The 15,995-nt window shown below is 41.6% G+C and overlaps 1 protein-coding gene across 5 annotated transcripts in view; it reads right to left on the reverse strand.

Annotated features, from left to right (window-relative positions):
* LOC129702164 (Krueppel-like factor 12) overlaps positions 1-15,995 on the reverse strand; it is a 126,797-nt gene that overhangs the window by 60,910 nt on the left and 49,892 nt on the right. For 3 of the 5 annotated variants that reach the window (XM_055643779.1, XM_055643781.1, XM_055643782.1), the window contains one exon: positions 11,620-11,679. The exons of the other annotated variants lie outside the window; for them this stretch is intronic. In XM_055643779.1, the coding sequence (XP_055499754.1) occupies positions 11,620-11,679 (60 nt within the window). The remainder of the gene's footprint in view (positions 1-11,619; positions 11,680-15,995) is intronic. 5 annotated transcript variants of the gene reach the window in all.

Genomic DNA, 15,995 nt, shown 5'->3' on the forward strand with positions numbered 1-15,995 from the left:
CTGCTCAAGTTCAAACAAATGCTTCAAAACTCATTGGCCGGCGGTTCATTCTACAGCAAGTCAATGATCCCAAACATACTGCTGAAGCAACAAAGGAGTTTTCAAAGCTAAAAAATTGTCAATTCTTGAGTGGTCGTCAATCACTCGATCTGAACCCAATTGAGCATGCCTTTTATATGCTGAAGAGAAAACTGAAGGGGACTAGCCCCAAAACAAGCATAAGCTAAAGATGGCTGCAATACAGGCCTGGCAGAGCATCACCAGAGAAGATACCGAGCAACTGGTGATGTCCATGAATCGCAGACTTCAAACAGTCATCGCACGCAAAAGATATGCAACAAAATACTAAACATGACTACTTTTATTTACATGACATTGCTGTGTCCGAAACATTATGGTGCCCTGAAATGGGGGGGGGGGGGGGGGGGAAACGGGGGGGGACTATGTATAAACATTGCTGTAATTTCTACATGGTGAAACAAATGTATAAAAATGGTCTTTATTAAAATCTGACAATGTGCATTTTAACCACATGTGATTTTTTTTTTTCTATTACAAAGCTCAAATTATCTCAAATAAATAAATGATGGGTCTTTGTCCCAAACATTATGGAGGGCAGTGCATCCCTTAACCACCACCACAAAAACAAATTAACTAGCCAGTTGGTTTACAATCTCCTTTACTGTTTATAGAATATCACTGCATCTAGAATTTGCTACAAAATAACGATAGCTGCACTTCAACATTAATTTGTTGACAAACTCATGGGAGCATTCAAAGATGTGCTAACTTGCAGTGTAAGTGCACCATCTTTCTGTATTCTCTGCAGTTCTTAAATCCTTTCTGGCAATGAATTTGTTGCTTACTTACCTCCAGATCACCAACATCCTAAAGCAAAACAGTTCAGATTGCATTCTCCAATAAATGATTAATACTAGGCCAGCTTTCTCCCTAATGTTTGAGACTCTCGGTAGATGTAACATAACCTCTATCGATTCACTGCAAACTTACCTCGTTTGCCAGTGGATTCATCTGGATAATAGCTTACTGGCGAATAAATCTAATCCAATTTTCATTACAAAGTTCAAAACAAATTCATTATCCGACAGGATTCACTGAGCAGTCAATAGAACATTATAGTTATCAAGGTTGAAACTGATATGTCAGTTGTAGAGAATAAGATAATGGAGCTTTCTGGTCCCGACTACTCTTGCTAGACATGTTCTTGGAAGTTTCACCATAATTAATGAGTGCTTCCTTCCACCACTGTGCCCTCTTATGCAGCTGTTTCCCTCATCTGTACCTTCATCTACATGCTTCTCATGGGTTGATTGGACCTACTTCCATGTGCTTTGTTACATTTTTAGGGTCTCCAGGATAATCCTGGAAGGTTAACTCTACCCCAGATATACATTTACCAATGCAAAGTCGAGTAATATAACAATTAAGATTGTTGAATTATTTTATAGATGACGAGTCCACCATGAAACTTTGCTGAAATTACAAAGACAATTGGGTTCCCTGAAAAGAAAACAAAAAGAAAAACACCACACAACCAATTCCACTCCATTCTTCAACTTGCACACTTGGCAATTCAAAGCAGATATCACCAGCACCTGCCCATGGACAGGGCTGCCAACTCTCACGCTTTGAGCGCGAGATTCTGTCTGCCTCCACCGCCCTCCGAGGCAGAGAATGTCACAGACTCACCACTCTCTGTGAGAAAAAGTGTTTCCTCGTCTCCATTTTAAATGGCTCACTCCTTATTCTTAAACTGTGGCCCCTGGTTCTGGACTCCCCCAACATCGGGAACATGTTTCCTGCCTCTAGCATGTGCAAGCCCTTAAAAATCTTATTTGTTTCAATGAGATCACCTCTCATCCTTCTAAACTCCAGAGTGTACAAGCCCAGCTGCTCCATTCTCTCAGCACATGACAGTCCTGCCATCCCAGGAATTAACCTTGTAAACCTACGCCGCACTCCCTCAATAACAAGAATGTCCTTCCTCAAATTAGGGGACCAAAACTGCACACAATACACCAGGTGTGGTCTCACTAGGGCTCTGTACAACTGCAGAAGGACCTCTTTGCTCCTATATTCAATTCTTCTTGTTATAAAAGCTAACATGCCATTCGCTTTCTTCACTGTCTGCTGTACCTGCATGCTTACTTTCATAGACTGATGTACAAGGACCCCCAGATCCCGTTGTACTTCCCCTTTTCCCAACTTTACGCCATTTAGATAGTCATGTTGGGAGCCCTAGGGTCCAATGTATGCAGTTCTGCCATGGACAATGTGTTTGTGTGTTCTGGGGAGGGTATGGTAGAGTTGAGAAGATTGTGACATTCCACAAGGGCACAAAATAATCTACTACGAGAGCAGGATCCGTTCTCCTCCTCCACTGTCGCATAAAAAAAGACTGGCACTGCTCCAAGTTTCCACCTCGTCACTGGGGAAAAGAGAAGAAAAACAAAACTGCCGAGAAGATCTGCTATGCTTTGTTCTGATAGGGGGGCAGTGGGTGCAGAAATTGGAGAAAGGGAGGGGTGCTCCAATTCAAATTCAAAACTTATTTATAAATGAAGTAAACACCAGTCATGTACTCAACAAAACTGTGCCTTCACACATCTGCCAAGGGAGGTTCACCGCACCCTTTGCTTTCCAAAACAATTCAGACTGGGAGAACAATCTGCTTCCTTTCAGCAGGCCAGCATTCAAATTCACCTGAGCTCATAATTCCTACTCTCAAACCCACAGTATGGACCCAAGGGAATAAAAACCAATTTAAACCATGTAAACCACATCCTTGACAATGGACTCCAGTGGTTCACTGAAATTTGGAAATTATTATTACTTGAAGCCAAGTTGACTTTATTGCCTATCACAAATACAGTGTGGTACAGGTACAATGGAAATCTTGTTTACAGCAACATCACAAGTACATAGATTTCGGCCACACTCAAAAACAAATTACACATTTAGCGAAAATAAAAGACTGCAAAAAGACATTCGTAAAAAACACAATTAGTAAACATGCCCATGGTAATGCCAAAAGGTGGTCCAGAGCGTTCCACTGCTGAGGTAGGACTAGGATTCTGCAGGTTGGTTCAGAAATTGGCGGTTATAGGAAAGTAGCTGTGCGAAGGCTGATCAAAACACTAATTGTAAATCTGTTGCACAATTGTTAGAAAATAAATGAATTATATTGCACACCTTCACATTTGGTAAATAATGCAAATTTGCCAAGGTAATTACCAGCAGTTAGCCCCCAACCCCTTCTCAATGATTTTCAATAATATTTTTATTAAAATAATTCGGGTCTGATGGCTGTCACGCATAAGCCAAAAACTCTCATTAATTGTTCATGTTTTCTTCATGGTCTGAATTCAATGCTTTTTCCCTACTTCACTCCCACTCCCTGAACACTACAATAGCAGCCAACAGCACTTCAATACAGCAATGAAACGGAGGTGCTCCCCCGATTACAACAATTTTATGCAAACAGATCCCAGTCTCCCAGCTTCTCCACAATAAGTTTACACCTGTTAAAAGTACCTTTGCACTTTTTCCAATTAAAAAAACAACTACACCTTATTCTGTTCCCCAGTGACTGTAAAGGACTGACATTATGTGCGGAGTGTGCTTTCTCTGATAAACAACACATATCCTCTCAATCGTAGAATTGCAATTACACTTTATTTGAATCCCTTTAATATAGAAACATTTTCAATCCTGTAGAATGCATCCCATTTATTCCGCAGGAGGGATTAAGTAGCAAGGATAAACAACAAGCTCAAGACTACACCTGCACATCTGACAGCTGCTTTCATTTCTACTCCTAAAGTGGACAGGGAAAGACATAGTAAGTAGAAATGCAATAGTTATCCTATACAACTGAGCTTTGCAAGAGGCAGCATCAATATTGCATTGCTGCCGTTGAAACTGGGCCTGGCAGAGATGGTAACACAAGGAGACATCCAACAGTGATACTAGTTAAAGAATTGTGGTAAAAATAAAATATGCACATTGTCACCATGCAGAAACTCCAGTGCCCTCCATAATATTTGGGGCAAAGACCTGTCATTTATTTATTTGCCTCTATACTCCACAATTTGAGATTTGTAATATTTTTTAAAAAATCACGTGGTTAAAGAGCACATTGTCAAATTTTAATTAAGGCAATTTTTATACATTTTGGTTTCACCATGAAGAAATTATAACAGTGTTTATACATTTCAGGGCCCCACAATGTTTGGGACACATGGCTTCACAGGTGTTTGTAATTGCTCAGGTGTGTTTAATTGCCTCCTTCATGCAGGTATAAGAGCTCTCATCACCTAGTCTTCCCTACAGTCTTTCCATCACCTTTGGAAACCTTTATTGCTGTTTATCAACATGAGGACTAAAGTTATGCAAATGAAAGCCAAAGAAGCCATTATGAGACTGTGAAACAAGAATAAAACTGTTAGAGACATCAGCCAAACCTTAGGCTTACCAAAATCATCTGTTTGGAGCATCATTAAAAAGAGAGCACTGGTGAGCTTACTAATCGCACAGGGACTGTCAGGCCAAGGAAGATCTCCACAGCTGATGACAGAAGAATTCCCTCTATAATAAAAGAAAAATCCCCAACACCTTTCCAACAGATCAGAAATACTCTTCAGGAATCAGGTTTGGATTTGTCAATGACCACTGTCCTCAGAAGACTTCATGAATTTTGTTGTCTCTGTACTGTACACTGACAATGACAATTAAAATTGAATCTGAATCTGAACAGAAATACAGAGGCTACACTGCAAGATGCTAACCACTGGTTAGCTGCAAAAATAGGATAGCCAGGTTACAATTTGCCAAGAGGTACTTAACAGAGCAACCACAGTCTGGAAAGGGTCTTGTGAACAGATGAGACAAAGATTAACATATCAGTGATGGCAAGAGCAAAGTATGCCTTTTATATGCTGAAGAGAAAACTGAAGGGGGATTAGCCCCCAAAACAAGCATAAGCTAAAGATGGCTGCAATACAGGCCTGACAGAGCATCACCAGCAAAGACACCCAGCAACCGGTGATGTCCATGAATCGCAGACTTCAAGCAGTCACTGCATGCAAAAGATATGCAACAAAATATGACTACTTTAATTTACATGACATTGCTGTGTCCCCAACATTATGGCCCTGAAATGGGGGGGGGAGGGGGGGGGGGAGACTATTTCTACATGGTGAAACCAAAATGTATAAAAATGGCGTTTATTAAAATCTGACAATCTATTACAAAGCGCAAATTGTGGAGTACAGAGGCAAATAAATAGATGGGTCTTTGTCCCAAACATTATGGAGGGCACTGTGCATTGAACATATTTTTTTAATAGGAAAGCATATTATTGTTTCAGAGTACACACATCTAGCAATTATGGACAAGGGCTACGCCCAAAATTCATAAACCTATTTGCTCGCAATGGGCAGCAGCGAGCTAATTAGCATCAGAAAGACCGAGGGGGCAATGTTTTCGCTATGAACCTTTTGTCAGAATCAATGCATTTCCAACATTTTCTAGATTATTTCTGAAATCCAGCATTTATAGGAACACTCAGGTCTCATTGTTATGTCAAAGCCTCCACAAACTGAGGGATCCCAACAAGAAAGGCAGAATCTAGTCATCCTCGCCCTAAAGCACTTCCAGCTATGAGAGCTGGGCCTTTACTGTTGTTTCAGTGATAAAACATTAAGTTTCAAAGAAAACATTTTTTTAAACGTCTTTTTGCCATTGCCATTTCCATCAATGCAAAATTGCAATCCATGTCCATTAAAATAACAATGCAATTCTCAAGTCCGAGTAAAATGTTTGTTACTTAAGTAACAAGTACTTGTAACATTTAATCCTCAAAGTAAATTACTAATGGTTTTGTTTTTATGTTCAGCATCAAATACTTCCTTTCTTTTTCCAGTCTCTTCCTTGGTAATCACCATGGATTGCTCGTTTCCTTTTTAACATTCCCTCTCCCCCTTGCTCTCTCCCGATCCTTCTGTTCAATGTCTTCAGTTCATTTACTCTCTGAAGAATTCAGTTCCAAATATGTCTCCATCACGAGGCTTGTCTATAACCACACCCTGCTGTCACAGGCGTAGGCGGTTCTCCTTGCTAAACTGGGTTTTTCTTTTCCTTTTAAAAAAAAAAATCATTTACACAGTCCTTCCCCTTCATTTATTAAAACTCCCCAAATCCTTGCTTCTGAATCTTTCCCTGGAATAATTATCCTCGTATGCTTTCTTTGCATGTCTTTTGTTTAGTCACATTTCAATATCCATTTACCCTTTGCCATTGCTTCTTCCCTAAGCGTTTAACCCTGCCTAAAGCTCATTAAAACATGTTTGCCTCTACGCCCATCTGCTTTCCACACCCGTTTACTTTGTGTAATGGGTTGAAATTCTTTTTGGTTTCAATTATTTACTTGCGTAATCAGGTATCGATCTGCCTTTTAAAGCACGAATCTACAGCCTCCTTGTTTGCTATAAAGAGGAGCCAGAGAGATCAAATCAGACACGGCTATTTTAACCTCCTACACTTCCAGATTTTGCCAAGATTAGATAGTTGGTTTGAAGATGTTGCCAGTATTTTTCTTTTTTTTTAATATAAAGTAATCTTCGACTGAGATGGTTTTCACACTGGGATACAATTCACAGGCACCAACAACTCCAAAATCTACTGCCGCCCCACCCAAAATAACAACTCTCATCAGGGCTGCTAACACTGGCTAGGTTTTGACCAAAGACTGCACTGCAGCAGAATTTAATTTTGCCCCGCCCATAATCAAAATTTACAATCGCACTTTTTAGGACATAAAGGAAGTGTAGTTTTCCCCACCTTAGCTGCAAAGGACAAAAGCTCAAGCACGTATTCTGTTCTGGATAAAATCCGGAGAGAGATTTTCCCTGAGAAGCATTGGGAATCAATTGTGTTGAGTTGATGGAGAAAAGTCAAGAGAAAAGTGATAGTGGATTCTATAATTAGTGCAGTGGACGGGCTGCAGAATTTATAGGACGATGTAGTTATCACCTTGGTGGCACACGGAATCGAGGATTGCACTAAAGGTTGTGGGCTATATTGGTGCAAATGACATAGTTAGAAAAAGAGATGAGATTCTGCAGGCAGGTTTTACAGAGTTAAAAAAAAATAAAAAATTATGAACCAGGATCTTATGAGGTAATTATCCCCATATTTTATTCTGGTGTTTCACTAAACTGAAACACACAAGATGGGTCTTACACTCAATATCTGCAACGGGGTCCTATCAACCTACCCCTGCTGCCTACTGAAAATTAGGATTCTCAGAGACTGGAAAACATGTACCTACATCTCCAGGGCCTCTACTTGGTGAAAGTGGGCAATGATGATACAATTCATCAATGCCAACAATTGCGTGTGCAGCCTTTGGACAATTGAGGAAAGGGGCTCTTGAAGATCATGGTCTCAGACTTGGCACTAAATGCATGGTCTAGCACAGCATTTCTCAACCTTTTTACCCTTGCGGAACCCTTGAAATAATTTTCATGTCTCAAGGAACCCATGAGTTGGGGGTTGCCGGGCCCACCGCCATTTTGAGATCGCCATTTTGACTCGCATCACAACGGCGATCTCTGGCGTCACAAAGGGGACCCGTCAGCCGCGCCTGCGCAGTTGGGGGAGGATTGCCGGGCCGGGATCGCCATTTTAACATCCATAGGTTTGTATAGGCGAGTGATATTGGGGGAATAATGCCCCCCCCCCGGAGCGGCATCTGCAGTTCGATTGAGTGGATCGGGTGTCAGTCAATGCTAGCAGCGTGCAGCCGCGAACTCTCGAGCCATATGCGGAGCGCACGGCTGACTAGGGAGGCACACGCACACAAGCAACGTCTCAGGGGGAGCCTGGACACCCCTGCACTGGGGACAGCTGCAGCCCACTCTGGCAATGGGGAAATCATCCCGCGGGCCGGATTGGACCGCTTCGCGGTAGTTTGACACCCCTAGTCTAGTTTATCACTATTTCTCTCTTTTCTCCTAGCAATCTTTCGCAGAACCCTAGGGTTCCGGAGAACCCCGGTTGCGAAACGCTGGTCTAGCAAATAGACTTGAACCATCTACAACAGATACCTCAAGGTAATTGAGAAATCAACATTTCCACAAAATCCTCCAATGATAAGCAAACCAAAATCAGTGTTCTCTCGAAGGTAGACACAAAGTTCTGGGGTAACTCAGCGGGACAGGCAGTATCTCTGGAGAGAAGGAATGGGTGATGTTTCATGTCGAGACCCTTCTTCGGACTGATGTCAAGGCAGTGGGTGGGACAGAGATAGAATGTAGTCGCGGTAAGACTGGTGGGAGAACTGGGAATGGGGAGGGAATGGGGAGAGAGGGAAAGCAAGGGCTATTTGAAGTTAGAGAAGTCAATGTTCATATCGCTGGGGTGTAAGCTACCCAAGCAAAATAGGATTAAGAAGGAACTGCAGATGCTGGAAAAATCGAAGGTAGACAAAAATGCTGGAGAAACTCAGTGGGTGAGACAGCATCTATGGAGAGAAGGAATAGTTGACGTTTCGGGTCAGGTTTGAAGAACGATCTCGACCCAAAACGTCACCTATTCCTTCACTCCATAGATGCCGCCTCACCCGCTGAGTTTCTCCAACATTTGTGTCCACAAGCAAAATATGAGGTGCTGGTCCCCCAATTTGCACTGGGCCTCACCCTGACATCTCTCAGTGTTCTCTCAGAGGTCAGTGTGCCCAGTTGAAGATAGACCCAAAATGCTGGAGTAACAGGTCAGGCAGCATCTCTGGAGAAAAGGAACAAGTGATGTTTTGAGTTGGAACTCTTCTTCAGATTGAAAGATAGGTATGGAGGAAAGGCAGGAAACTGGAGGCCAGAACAAATCAGGGCCGGGAATAGATTACAGGAAGGGTGGAGTCCATAAGGGCCCATTGTTGGCTGGGGAAGATATGCTAATGAGAGAGATACAGGGATGTGAACAGTGGAACTAGTAGGATGCCTAGGGTGGGGATGGGAATGATACGATACGATAGAACTTTATTTATCCCAAGAGGGAAATTGATCTGTCAACAGTCATAACACACAAGATACACAAAACATGCAATTCAAGTGTCGTGTGGAAAGGATTGGGGATGTGCAAAGATTTGGGCGGGTGGGGGGGGAAGAGAGGGGGCAGTCAGTCTACCCCACGACAGAAGGGGGAGGAGTACAGTTTGATAGCCACAGGGATAAAGCATCTCCTGTGGCGTTCTGTACTGCAGCTTGGTGGAAGCAATTTGTGGCTGAAGGTACTCCTCAGGTTGATTAGTATGTCGTGAAGGGGGTGAGCTGTATTGCCCATGATGCTCTGCAGTTTGAGGAGCATCCTACCCTCCAAGACCAACACCCATGAATCCAACTCCACCCCCAGGACAGAGCCTTCCTGATGTGTCTGTTTATCCTGTTGGCTTCCGCATCAATCGCTCTTCTGCCCCAGCACATAACAGCGAAGAGGATGACACTGGCTTCCACCGATTGGTAGAACAGCTGCAGTTTTTTGCTGCAGATGTTGGAGTGTTGCTTGAAATTGGAGGAATCAACTTTCATACCGCTGGGTTGTAAGTTGCCCAAGCGAAATACGAGGTGCTGTTCCTCCAATTAGCGTGGGCTCACTCAGACAGAGGAAGAAACCTAGCTACAGTATAACGACTGATCGCTTTCCCAGCACCATATCATCAAAACTGGCATTCAATTGCGAGCTCTGTCTTTGGAGGAAATTACAAGGTGGATAGAGGTAATTCTCCCTTTACAACCTTCTGATTTCCTCCTTAGGGTTGTTCTTCAATCCTCCATACTGGGATAAATTTCACCCCAGCTGCTTGTACCTGACGCAAGCATCCATTTTCATAACCAGAGCCTCAATTTTTCTCGTCATCCTGGGTTCATTACTCCTATCTGCCTAACCCTCCACTCTAACAGAAACAAGCATGCCTTGAAATCTCACTATCATGCTTTTAAAAAATCCCACCTTTCGTTTGCCCCTTTGCCCGTGAACAACCTATTGTAATCAAGCTCTTGTCTGATACAATAAAAGTTGTTTTTCCCCCAGTTTAGAGCTTTAACTTGAAGACCAGCCGTGTCTTTATCCATAACCATCTTACAGCTGATAGGAGAACTGTGATCAGTGGCTCCAAAAGGTTCACCCACAGATACTTCAGTCACTTGCCCCGACCAATTCACCAAGAGGAGATCATGCCGTGTCAACTCCCTTGAATGGCCCTCTACATATTGCCTGAGGAAATGTTCCTCAACACAATTGACAAATTCCACCTCATCTAAGCCCTCGGTACTATGGATATCCTAGTCTATTTTGAGCAAGTTAAAATACCCTACCATGACAACCCTATTAGTCTTGCAACCATATTCAAACACGTGGCATATTTGTTCCTCTGATTCCCATTGGTTATTTGGGGCCCCTAAAGTACAATTCCAACAATGTGATCATTCCCTTTTTATTTCTCAGCTATGCAAATATAACCTCACTGGACAATCTTTCAGTAATGTAATCTCATACTGTTGCATGATGTTCTCCTTAATCAATAAAGTAATAACTCCCCTTCCTCTTTTAACCCCACCTCTATCAGACCTGTGGCATCTGCACCCTGGAATAATAAGATGCCAGTCCTGTCCATCCCTTAGCCAAGCTTTCAGATTATAATACCCAGTCACATGTACCTGTCCAAACCCAGAGTTCATGCGACTCACCTGTCAGGCCTCTGCCATTGAAATAAATATTTATATCTAATTGCCTTTTCTTGCTCCTTGCCGTACTCCTACTGATTCTGTCTGATGAACTTGTGGTCACTCACTTCCATATCATCCTCCCACCAGACTCACCACTCCATTGGATTCCATCCCCCTGCCAAGGATGATATCAATGGCCATGTGTGAGAATGGAGGTTAAGGGACAATGAGGGTAAATGGGATTTTTCCGAGAGGTGACAGGATCTCAATGGGCAAATGGCATTTTTTCATGTCATAGAGAAAAATATGAAACTACGAGGAGGCAAAATGAAGCAGAGGGCAGGGATTTAAAAGAGGCACCAGAATTTACAGATCAGGGGTACATAGTGGCTAGGTTGGTTGGAAGGTGGTTTGAAAAAGCACACCATGTTGTATAATTTGTGCCAGTGAGTACAAGAGTGAGGAGATCACAATGACTTTATTAAGGCACTGGCTTAGTCACAACTGGATATTGTGCTCGGAGAAAGTTTGGACAACAACTTCAGCACTGTAGGTTGAAGCTGGAGTTGCTTACCTTGGAACAGAGATGATTGGAAAAGGTTAGAGGTTTGCAAAGTCAGGAGGGTTCAGATAGACAAGATAAACTGTTCCTACAGGCACATGGGTCAAGAATAAGGATATGAAACATATTGGCAAATCAGCCAGGAGTGATAAGAACATATTTTTATAATGCCGTAAGTAGTTATCATCTGGTAAAGCATCAGGAGCAGTAGTAGTGTTCATTTTCAAATACAAACCCGGTAAGAATCTGAAAGAAACAATTTTGCTGGGGGTGTGGAGACGGTTCAAGCAAAGAATTATCTACATAACTCACATAGAGCTTATTCGCCACAGGAGGCTGACACTTTGATGAGAGTCCATGGGCAGATGAAACCTAGGCAGAAAAAATAGAGATCAGCCAGATGTGATTTATTGTGTTCTCTCGCTGTAGAAAATATTCTGTAATTAAGAAAATTCAATTCCAACCATTCTCAAAAACTTGAGCCTTCAGACCTCAGTCAGACATTGAATTCCAACTGTGTTCCATAGCTATCATAAAAGTCCACTGAAGTTCATTTAAACAAACGGGGACTCTACAGATCACATTTTTATACACTGCAGTGATTCACTTATTATTACACTCTTTACAATGAAGTGGTCTTTCAAGGGGACAGGGCCATAATCCTGTATCAGCACAATCACATCAGCACAGTACACTTGACAAAACCAAATGATATCATTAACCTTTCATAACTGGGGTGTGTCTGCAGAATATGTGTCAAGCTAAGCATTAAGGTAAAATGTTGGTCATTTGGTCACTTGTAATGGTAGTCATTCAGGGTCATCAATAGTAATATAGTGAACATTAAAGTGTCTTGGTCTAAATACCATCCCATTACGCACATATAGCAAATGTACTCAAGGTTAACATAGATGGTTAACATAAACTCCAATTCACACTACAGCCCACCACAAAAAAAATGCTAAGAAATTTCCTGGTAATATATTTTTTCTCTTTGAATAAAAACCCTCTTCATGCAGCATATTTGTCCTCTGGCCCTAGAATATTCTTGGAACCCACTGCCAGCCATTCATTTTAAACCACTGATTGTCACATTATTGCTTGGATCTCCTGAAATAAATCAGGCTGAAATAACAGGGTGTCTGCAACAACTGAAGCAGTGGGCCTGGACAACATTGATTCCTGCCAGTTCATACTGAGTTAGTGCATTCAAAAGCAGGATTTAACCATATTTCCAAAGCCATCTGTGGTTTCCCCCATTCACTGTCCATCCCCAACTATGTGCGAGTACACATGTAGCATCTGATACAACTCCTGATGAAAACTTGCTTGTGATTATTGTTAATCCATTTTGTAACAAAATTGGCACCCAAAATCAGTGCACAAGGACAAGGCAGAAAAGGGAATATCTGTCAGTAAGATCACCAGATCTAGCAGGCAAAACTGCAACAGAGCATCTGCACATACATGGCAGTTCTAACAATCTGCACCAAAGCTCTTTTGTGTCTGTAATTTACATGCAATCTTTCAGCACAGAGACACTGCATGGGCAAAGAGTATCTCAACAAGTTGGTGGACATTTCCCCATGACAGAAGTCAACATTACTGCCTCCTGCACTCATCCAACATCCAACTCGAGCTACAGCAAAATCAGCATACAGATTTCAGTATTAGCATCACCTGTAATTTGAACATACACTGCTCTCATATCCCTGCAACGTTCGACATGGACTGGAGGGGAGGTGCTTTATACTTTTTTTAATTATCAGTGCCAATCTACAATGATTTCTGAAAACACACTAGCGATGACATTTACCTCATGCTACTTGCTTAGGGGATGTTGATTCATGGTCTGTCTGACCTTAACGGCATTTGGCTCCAGCAAACCTTATCAAGGGCTCATACCTAAAATAGGTATTATAACTATCATTTTTGCTTTTATGACCACACAATCCAACAATGCTTCCGTAAATGAATACACATTGTACCAGATAGACAGAGTTGACGTGGACAAGCTTTTCCCATTGAGAGTAGGGAAGATTCAAACAAGAGGTCATGACTTCACAATTAAGGGACAGAAGTTTAAGGGTAACATGAGGGGGAACTTCTTTACTCAGAGAGTGGTAGCTGTGTGGAATGAGCTTCCAGTGGAAGTGGTGGAGGCAGGTTCAATTTTATCATTTAAAAATAAATTGGATGGGTATATGGATGGGAAAGGAATGGAGGGTTATGGTCTGAGTGCAGGCAGATGGAACTAGGGGAAAATAATTGTTCGGCACGGACTTGTAGGGCCTAGATGGCCTGTTTCCGTGCTGTAATTGTTATATGGTTATATAACGCGGTTTCAGCAACAACACATCTAGCGGGTCCCTAACAGTGTTCTCAAACAAAGCTGGACTCTGAGCCAGGGAAGGAGGTCAGGACCAATGGCAAAAAGAACATGTTTCCACAACTTGGAAATGCAACTGTAAAAGGAGGATTGCGACGCAAGTAAAATTCCAAAGTTTTGGAAAACTCTGAAGCTCTCAATTGATGACAGCACTTCACTTCTGAATACACTGGACCCAATTGAATACTATTCTATTCTAATTTTTGGTGGGCTTCGACATAAATTGCAAAATAGAATACTCCAAGGCTACTGCATGAATAGGAATAACAATTCAGCTAACATACCAAAAACATTTTTCCAACTGAACTAGTGCCATGAATGATCAGATAGTGTTTCTCTAAAAATAAAATTATGTACGTCACTCTTGAGAAATGTTATCTTGCTGTACTGTTAGTTACAAATGCTCAGATGACTGGAAACCAGTTTTCTGACAGCTTTTGCACAGTCCTTGAGAGTACACAGACCGCATATTATCATCACAAGACCCAAATTCACTGGTAACAAAGACCAGGCAAGTGTCACAAATGGTCAACGCAAGGAAATTAAAAACAAATTCATTTGTTTCTATAATTAGATTGCTATGACAGCAAATAAATATTTAATACATTAAAATCAACTTAAGGGTCATCAATAAATAGCAATAGGAGTCCCACGTCAGAGAAAGCAAAACTACACTAAATGGCAAGGCAGCAATATTACTGAATCATGCAATAAACTACAGCCCCACTGATCCAGAGCAGAGGAATTTCTTGCCATTCGGGTCAACGATTGGAAAACACAAATGTGAGGCACCACAGTACTGGTAGAATTAAATTCCAACATTGGAAATTTACACGGGCCACAGGAACTTATAATAGTCAGGGTAACAACACGATTCAAGGCATTGCAGACAAAAAGAATTGAACATAGATGCATTAAATAATTGATCTTATTCAACAGTGAACCAAGCATCTGCTGTTGTCTGATTTTTGATAGAACAAAGCTACAGTGCCCTCCATAATGTTTGGGACAAAGACCCGCCATTTATTTATTTCCCTCTGTACTCCACAATTTGAGATTTGTAATAGAGAAAAAAAATCACGTGATCAAAGTGCACATTGTCAGATTTTATTAAAGGCCATTTTTATACATTTTGGTTTCACCATGTAGAAATCACAGCAGTGTTTATACATAGTCCCCCACATTATTGGGGAGTTAAAGTTTGACTGATGGCAGCACTCTGCAACTGACCACTCTTCATGCACAAGCCCAGACACGACAGTAACAGAGCTTAAAACTAGGGGTTTTCTGTGCTGTGATAAATACTGAAGTAACAAGCGAAGTCTCTGTCTCCTTCACCATTAACTCCACCCACCTGTCAATCAAATCCCTTTCCAACCTGTAACCACCTATGACTTTGTCCTGCCTTCTTTTTTCCAACCTTCACTCCCCCAACTCCAATCAGTTTAAAGAAAGGTCCCAATCTTAAATGCCCTCCATTCTCTCCACAAATGCTGCCTGACACACTGAGTTCCTCCAGCACCTCGTGTTTTGCTCAAAATTGCAGCACCTGCAGTTCCTTGTGTCTCTTCTGAAGTAACTATATTGGTTTCAGACTTCGCCTAGCACCAGAATTCAGAGTTATTTCACACTGCTGTTGGGCAGATACAAATGATAGAAAAACATTTGTGCATCAGTTGGAACAAAGATATTTATTATTTAGAATATTGATTTCCAGCACACTATTAATCAAAAGGATTGTGATTAGGCCATATTTCAAGGGTTTTCAGGACTGCTCTTACACAAAAGTCTTAAATAAGTTGACAACAAAATCCAGCGTCTTATCAAAAACACATTACCGCAAGAACCTGTAATAAATGGTAAAATCCAAAATTTGATAACTTAAGCAACAGAGCACAACAGAAGAGGATAATAATGAAACCATATTGACAGGTTGAATGCGCCTAGATTTGGATGGCTTGCTCCAGGAAAAGTCAAGGTGAGAGAGAGGATACTGGATAATTTTAAGATGATACATTTGTGCTGGGTTATGAGAAAATAAGCAAGTGATAAGATTAATCAAATTGCTTTCGCTAATTGCCAAAGGCTCAATGTCCTACATCTACAGACCACAGTTAGGAGAAATTAAGGATATGTACCCTAGAAGTTATAGTACATTAAGCCGCCATTACATGGCACTACTCCAAAGCTGCAGTTATAGTCCTATCATACAAACTTGAGTAGAAACAAATATCCTTTCAAGTCTGTGACTATGCCCTTCCTTCCATCCACTGCAGAAAGTCACCCAATTTAGCTTTAA

This window comes from Leucoraja erinacea, chromosome 12, assembly GCF_028641065.1.
Source record: "Leucoraja erinacea ecotype New England chromosome 12, Leri_hhj_1, whole genome shotgun sequence".
In the NCBI taxonomy this organism is placed as follows: domain Eukaryota; kingdom Metazoa; phylum Chordata; class Chondrichthyes; order Rajiformes; family Rajidae; genus Leucoraja; species Leucoraja erinaceus.